Here is an 8,108-nt window from a genome sequence, read left to right as displayed (position 1 = left end):
GAAATCCCATTTCATTTCAAATCCATATATTCATATAACCAAACAAACCCTTAACGCAAACACGGGGAAATCAAGCCCGAAGATTCAAATATCGAGATTTCAAATCATAGACCAAAAAGGAGCATAATTTATAAAATAAGTGGGTTGGGAAGAATCCGAATCATCCAAAAACTATTTAATCGACAGATGATGTGCAAACGCAGCTTTAAATCCGGATTTCACCCCACCCAAAAGATCACGGTGAAGGTGAATCATGAATTCACGAATCTGAGATTTTTACAACCAACGGGATAATTCCGTTTATGAATCCGAGGTTTCAAATCTCTGGAATTTCGTTTTATCATGTTTTTTATTTACTTTGTTTTTCTCAAACATAACAAAGTTTCTTAGGGCATGTTTGGTTATTTGAGTATGAAGATTTCAACAATCTAGAGATATCAAATTTATGAAGTCCTGATTCATAAAATTAATTGTATGGTTAGCCTAAATTTTTGGAGTGAATCTCTGCAGATTCATCATGAAAAAACATCTATAGGGTCATGGTACAAATGTTTAGCTTTTTTATAGTAAGGGATTTCACCTCATACCTATAAATCTAAAGATTAACGTTTTTAGTGTAAAAATGTAAATGCTTAGATTTTATGAATCTATGGATTCACACAACCAAACGAGTATAAATCTCCCATTTGTGAATCCACAAATTTTAAATCTATAGATTCATGTAACCAAACAAACCTTTAAGAGATACTTGAATATATATTATTGAATAGTTTTTGGGATTTAAATCCTATACGGTGCCAAAAGTAGTGGTTATCCATTGGCCATTACAAATGAGCGCCACATTTTTCTTAGAGACAATCTATTCAATTTTAAAACAGCGTAATTATTCTAGATAGAGTGATTAAACTATCCGATAGTTATGGTTTATTACGAGACACATGGCGCTCATTTGTAGTTTGTCAATAAATGGCCGCTACTTTGGGCGTTGCAGAGGTTTCAAATCCCACTTTCTAGGAAAGCTCAATTTGTGAGGAGGTAGATTATAGGGATGAAAGCTATTCAAAAATTTTTGACATAATTGAGAATAGAATTGATTCTCGATGATAATGATTTGCATAAATGAGTTATGAATAATAGTTAGAATCATGTGAAAGACAGTTTTAGACAAAGTAGGGATGGAGATAAGCTCTCTCCACCTTGGAAAGGCGAAAGTGATTGCTTGTTTGATGCTTTCACATATATTTCAGTTGTTGTGGTGTGTTCATATGGGTCAAGCTATTTTACAAGAAACCTTTGCCTTTAAGAGTATGGGGTGAAATGAATATTGTCGGGCTATGTTAGAGACAACAACCAAAAAATGATCACCATGACTCCCATAAAAGTTGAATCATGATCAACAACTTATACATCTTCTCATTCACATCCATGTTGGTATAAAGGGGATGTGACATTGTATCATTCTTCTTCGCAGAAAGCCATAAACAAATTGAATTATCTGCATGGCTTAGGAAATTATTTTTGGACCACGCCAACAACAAGGCGACTAGGGGATTGGCTTAGAGTTGGTCAAGCAATTGGCAATCCGTGAGACTTAAATTGTCACGAGGGTTGTGATGAAATAGAAGAATACTTGTATTAAACAAACAAAATGTTCAAGAAAGTGTGACGGGTGGTGTGTACAAGGCCCGAGAACGAATTCACCACCGTATGGCTGACCGGCGATTACTAGTGATTCCGGCTTCATGCAGGTGAGTTTTAGCTTGCAATCCGAACTCGAGGATGAGTTTTTGGAGTTGCCCGCCCGGGGGGATGACTCTTTGCCAGCCATTGTAGCCGTGTCACCAGGGCATGATGACTTGACGTCAACTCCTCCGCTTGTCCAGATTCATTCAAGTCCAAACCAAACCCCCGACCCCCAGCACGTGTGTCACCCAGGGCATGAGGGGCATGATGACTTGATGTCATCCTCACCTTCCTCCGGCTTATCATTGATAGTCTATTTAGGTTTCCAAACTCAGATCTTGATCATCCGACTATTATTGACCAAAAATTATAGGGGGCTCACAGGATTAGAGTGAAGGTTTTTTTTTTTTTTAAAAAGTGATTTATTATTTTTTACTAGTGGACCCCATATAATTTGTGGTTGTAAAGTCGTCGGAGAAGCATAGAGTGCTCCCCATCAAGGGAGATGATCCACACTCCACACTCCACACTCCACGGCAACACCACTAGGTTATTTTAAAACCCCCAAAACCTGAATTCTTGTTAGCTGTTCGGCCCAACAACCCGTAAAACATTATCTGATCCAGGTTTTAGAGAGCAGGCCCATGTTTTTGGTAGGCCCATTATGCAAGTGAAATCTTTTTCTTTTTTGGGTAATATTATATATGAAGTTTTCAATTTGCATTCCCCACTAATTTTGTTAAAGAATATTTTTCAATAAAAAGTAAGGTAGATGAAGAGATTCTCTTTTCACCTGGGTCCTTTTTCACTACCACCGATGGATGAATTTAAAATTTTGATTTTAAGGTGTAGACTTATGAGGATTGTGGGCCATGGTTTAGATGGATTTTAAAGGAGAGCCCCACCAAACCCTTTTAGATGAGGCCTAACCACCATACCTTAACACCTTCTAGGCTTCAACTACACTTCATTTGAATGTAAGCTTGCTTTAAGGGAAAGCATGTAGGTTGACATTGACACCCAATAGCAAATTTGAATATTAGATGAGATAGATATTTTTACTTTTCTCTTCTTTTTAAGAGAGAAAAGAAAATTTTGAATCACCCTCTGATATGATATGTGATATAACAAGGTAATCTTAAAATATATAAGCAAACCCTTAGATGAGGGACCCATGCATCAAAGTGGTAATAAAATTTAGAAATAGGTGGGCCCACCATCCAAAAGGCATGGGATCCTTGTTTCAGAATGTCTGGTGAGATTAAACTGTAGATGAGCCTCATCATTCAGACAATCACCAGGACTAACAGTTTGAAATATATACCTGACCAGCCATTAAAAACCAGATTATCTAAAAGCTTAAAATGCTGTGCTTGGCATGGAAACCTAAGATGACAATGCATTCCAACATCATATAATCTCTCTCTCTCTCTGTATGCTGTGTGTATATATATGATTATATTTCACAACCCATTAAAACAAGGATGAAGTCCAAAGCAGAACACAGCTCATTTTGGAAACCCTTCAATCAAATTCAGTTTCAAACTAAGAAGAGGTTTGTTGCATTTGCTCTACTCTGATTGTTGTTATCTATGCTTGATCAAGTGAAATGGCTGGTTCAGCTATCAGTAACATACAAGGCTTGCTTCAAGTTTCTGAAGTATCTCAGTTTTCTTACCACTATAAGAGCTTTTCATCTCTATCATCTACCTAAAACTTGAAAGAGTAACAAGTTTACCCCTATTTGTCTTAAACCTGTTAGTTGCTGGCTTTGATTTGTCCAGTTTAATTTCACTGACATGCCTGTCATAGTTTTTCCATTCCCTGATTTTAACTGAAAAGACAAAGATGATTTAGGAGAAAAAACAAACCAAATCCTCGAGATTTTATATTTATCATCACAATAAGAGCCAAACAGACAAAATTATCTATACAAGTACAAAGAAAAAGAAAGACTATGAACAAAATTCATTTACGGACAGCAAAGGCAGAAAAATTCAAATAACTTCTAAGGACCTCACTCTGCTCATGACTAATCACTGAGACTGAAAAATGCTAGAAAGACATTTGCAATACAGAACTGAGATTGTATTTTTGTCAGTTTTGACATCTGAAAACTCAATCAAACTCCCAGGAAAGATCGACATTGGGATTCCCAGTGCTCCTTTGCCTGCTTCATTCGCTCTCTTCTTTCTGACTGAAGCCGTTCTTCCCAGTATTCTTGGCAGCTATTGAGAGATGCAAAAAAAGTAGAAACAAAAAGAAAAAGTCAAACTACATTCCTTGTTGAAAGCAAGAGGGATGAAGCTTAACCACAATGCACATTAATATTTAATATCTTCAGTGTTTTAAACAGAGGCATCTTGATGTGATCTAAGTCTTGAGATGACCAAAGCATATTAGCAATCATGCATTCAGTAAGTGTTTGACCAAAATGTACCTTCGACTTAATAAGATGTTAAGCTCCTCCAAATATAAGAAACATTCAAAAACTCCTGCCTGAAATCAGTTTCAAAAGTTAATCCACAACAGATGTGATTAAAATAAAACTTAAGATCTAAAGAGATATCCCAAATGATGCCCACCAACTGGCGATTCCTGATTTGCATTTGCACAAGGATAAGGAACAAAGCTTCTATTTCTGTCATACAAGGATTTAATAAAGAACATAAAACAGAAACTTACTTCTCGACATAGAGGGCATTTTGCTTTACGATTTGTCGACTTTAGGCCATCCACAATGCTCACTGATGCAGCAGAGCATGCACACATGTAGCAGAAGATATGCCCGCATGTGAGAGATACCGGATCAAACACTGTGTCCTGTCAATGTTAAGAAACAAAGTAGAATCAGGAGATTTAGAAGAAAAAAATATACACCATTCATTTAGCAACCCACCATAAACAAGTTAGAACAAGGTCACCATAGTTAAACTACAACTATTATCAATATATGTAAGGGCAGGCCAGGTCTAAGGATGTCAATTTACAGTTATTATCTAGGAGATCCGTTATGAAACTAAATTTGATCAAAAGATTGTAAATACCCATACCTTAAGATTAGAAGTTCTCAGAATGGAACAGTAAAACATTTAGGAGATATTATATCATACAAACTAATCCTGGTAAGAAGATTAGGGGCATCATCCTCCCAAAATTCTGTAGGCTGATCGTTAAGATGTGAAAATTTTTGCATAGTAGATATTTCTGATTATTTATTAGGACTGAGTACAAGTCAATTACTAGAACACAAATAACACACTGAGGAAATCAAATAGTCAAACTCACCAAGCATATAGAACAAGTAAGATCAATATCGATCTTCACTGAATCAAAGATTGCACAAGAGAGAGATGGTTTGCCATCATTGAACTCAAGTAAGCAACCTTCTAAAAATCCTGAGACTGCCTGTCTCTTGGTCTTGGTTTCCCTCAAGTTAATGTGGAAAGCCATTAGCTCACAAAGCCATGGAGATTGAAGGATCTCAATATGCATACTTTGAGCTTGTGATCTGAAAGCCTGGCCTTGTTTAGAGTAATGGACCTGTGCCCATGAAAGAAGTTAGAAAACATACACACACAGAGAGGGGGGGGGGTGAAACCAGAATATATACGTTCAATTTGTGAGTACCACCAAAAAAAGGGACAAAAATACCTTGTCATACTTCTTTAGAATTTTTCGGATGGCAATGGCATTAATCATTGCATAGGTAACCAGGTCCTTGCCTTCCTGAATTAAAGTAACATGGTTCCTTCCTTTCCACATAAAGCACTTCCGGATGCCTGTTGCCAGGTGCATCTCAAGCAACTTTTGTGCTCGGTCATTGAAGCAGCCCACAACGATGGACATCTCCTTGAGGAGAGAGGGGAAAAAGGTTCCATCACACACTGCACATCAAACAACATAAAAGCATCAAAGCTTGAAATAAATGGAAACAGAGACTGTGAGACCATGAATAAATACTATGTATAACTAAAGAAAGTCTGACTGCCTCAAGAATGAATAGATCCATACATTTTGACATATGCCTTGAAACAAATTGGTTTTTGAAAATTACTGGTGCTATAACAGAGAACAAAGTACTACATGAATTCAACTTCTTTTTTTTTTTTTTTTGGGATGTACTCCATGAATTCAACTTTGAAAATACTTTCTTCCTCTCTTTATTTTACTAAATGAATTGACTGTAAATTCGTTCTAACCTCCCCAATTTAATACAAACCTTGAAATGAAATCCAACTCAACTAAGCCTTTTCCTAACTAAATGGGATCCACTACATGAATACCATACATCTATTGTTAAACCCAGGGATTCGGATCCTTCCTCAATGCTTCTTCCTAGGTAATCTTCATCTTACCCCTTGTTCTTTTAGCTGATCTAGTCTGAAAACTATCACCTTTTGAAAGGATAAGAGAAGATAAAGTTGGGGAGGAGGAAAAGGCCAAAGTGAAAAAATAATAATAATAATTGACAAAACATATACTCTTCATGTATTCTTCTGCAAAAAGTGGATAATTCACAAAGAAACAAAGTGGACAATGGACCTCTGGTTTGTTTTGGTCATCTATAATTGTTTGAAGGAGTTCATAGTGTAAAGGGAGGTTTTTTTTCTGGGGGGGGGGTGTGGAGGGAGGATGATCAAACTAATTTTTGGAACCACAAGTAGCCAATTTTCATCTCCCTCTTCCACCCTTCCTTTTTCACAGGACGAAGATGCATATTTAAAAGGTCGAAATCACCACCAAAAATAGACACACTTTAATCTATAGGGCTTCTATAAGCCTAATGAAACTCACAAAATCTGTGAAGATAGTTTTCTTTCCAAAAAGTTGTGATTTCCATGATCTAGTTTCCATGAAGAAACAAGAGAATGAATCTCAGATAAAGAGCAAAAAATAAATTGGAATTCTGTAACATGGTAGCATCCAGTTTGTGCTAATTTTCATCAGATAAACTATAAACAGATCCATAATACAAAATTAGAAGGGAAAACAAGATTTCTAAACAATTAACTCAAAGAAACAGGATTAAGATAATGGTTTCAGCACAGAAATTTGAAAATGGGGTGTAAAACTAGGAACAAGTACAACAAATCAAAGAAATTCATTCTTCTAATCACCTGGGCATTGGTGAGGGCATTGGTGAGGGCATGTAGTGGGATTAAGTACCCCATTGTCTCGCTGCACTTGAACCTCCTCCCTACAATGCTTCAGGATCTTCTTGAGGTTTTTCAAGCCAACCCCTGGTAATGGCTGCTTCTGTCCTTGCATGTATTCCTGATATGTCTTGCAGAACTTCATCTCTACTGAACCAAAAAGAAAACAAACAAAACCCTTATTCTAGAATAACCGGATAAGGAGATTTCGATGGATTATTTTCCTCAAATGTCTACGTTCTCAACCTAAGAACACGGGTTACGAGAGGCACGAGAAGAGTGATTTTCAGAAATTTCTGTTGGTTTTATAACGATGCGAACACTCCCTCCACACTGGGTTTTAAAATAGAATCGCAATCGTCTCTATTGTCCGTTTCTTTCTTTGACTCTATCAAAATTTGACAATGAATTGGGCTCTTCAGCTCTGACACGAATGCATAAAATCTCACACGTAACTGGAGTTGGTTTGTACTTATCTGTATTGCGTCTTTATAGGAGAAATTTCACGAGATGAACACGCAGGAACGCACCAAGAAGAAACGAAAAAGGGTGATCACAGAAGTTTCTTTTGTTTTTCTTTATTAATGGACAACCCTCGATTCTAGTTGAACAGTTGAAGGTCTTCGGGAGAAAGAAATCAACACTCTTCAAGGAAAAGCAAAACCAGAAAACCATGGGAATCATGAATTGAGTCCGGATCATCCGACGGGAGCACTAAGTGCTTCCCCGACGCTTCCTGACCACAAACATCAGTGGGGCCTCACGGTAAAAAAATATTTTTTATAAAAAATAAAAAATAAATTTTTTTTTCACCAATGTCACCCACTGGTTTTTGTTGTCAGGAAGCCATGGTCGGAGCCTCCCCGACGGAGAGATGATCCGGATTCATCAATTCATCATGAATGTGGTTGTGCGGTTGTAGACTTATAGTGTGATCAGTTTCTGTGGTATCCTATTTTCAAGGATCACTCTGAACCGGTTCTGGATCGATTCCATTGAGTGGTATGCAATTGAACCAGGAGCCATTTGTGGAACCATCGATATTCAAATTGAGCCTGCTCGATCTCTGTTGGAATCCTCAATCTATTAGGGTAAAGATTTTGAGTCCGGATCATCTACCCGTCGTTTGTGCTCCCCCATGGCACAAAATCCAGTGGGGTCCACAGGTGGAAAAAAAAATCTCATCACTTCCACCTGTGGGCCCCCCTACATTTTGTGGTTGTAAAGCCGTCATGATCCAAATTCAAAGATTTGTGCTTCCATCACACT

The 8,108-nt window shown here is 37.3% G+C and overlaps 1 protein-coding gene across 1 annotated transcript; it reads right to left on the bottom strand.

The window, feature by feature from the left end:
- Window positions 1-3,286: 3,286 nt before the first annotated feature.
- LOC149019700 (putative E3 ubiquitin-protein ligase BAH1-like 1) lies at window positions 3,287-7,457 on the bottom strand. The gene is made up of 6 exons (XM_089151087.1): window positions 6,804-7,457; window positions 5,338-5,570; window positions 4,972-5,226; window positions 4,369-4,506; window positions 4,124-4,182; window positions 3,287-3,911 (listed from the first exon to the last, which is right to left on the bottom strand). Exons 1-6 carry the CDS (start codon window positions 6,982-6,984, stop codon window positions 3,806-3,808), a joined length of 972 nt encoding a protein of 323 aa, XP_089007213.1. The 5' UTR covers window positions 6,985-7,457; the 3' UTR covers window positions 3,287-3,805.
- Between the last annotated feature and the right edge of the window lie 651 nt (window positions 7,458-8,108).

Source organism: Hakea prostrata, chromosome 4 (assembly GCF_041222555.1).
Source record: "Hakea prostrata isolate BN-2017 chromosome 4, UWA_Hpros_2, whole genome shotgun sequence".
NCBI lineage: Eukaryota > Viridiplantae > Streptophyta > Magnoliopsida > Proteales > Proteaceae > Hakea > Hakea prostrata.
This window is presented reverse-complemented; position numbering and strand designations above follow the sequence as displayed.

Excerpts from the sequence above, each read along its gene's own strand:
- LOC149019700 (XM_089151087.1), bottom strand. The coding sequence starts at position 6,984 with ATGAAGTTCTGCAAGACATATCAGGAATACATGCAAGGACAGAAGCAG. Across the intron at positions 5,571-6,803 it reads ATGCCCTCACCAATGCCCAG|TGTGTGATGGAACCTTTTTC; the intron begins GTGATTAGAAGA and ends TTTGATGTGCAG. Across the intron at positions 4,183-4,368 it reads AATGCCCTCTATGTCGAGAA|GCAGGAGTTTTTGAATGTTT; the intron begins GTAAGTTTCTGT and ends AACTGATTTCAG.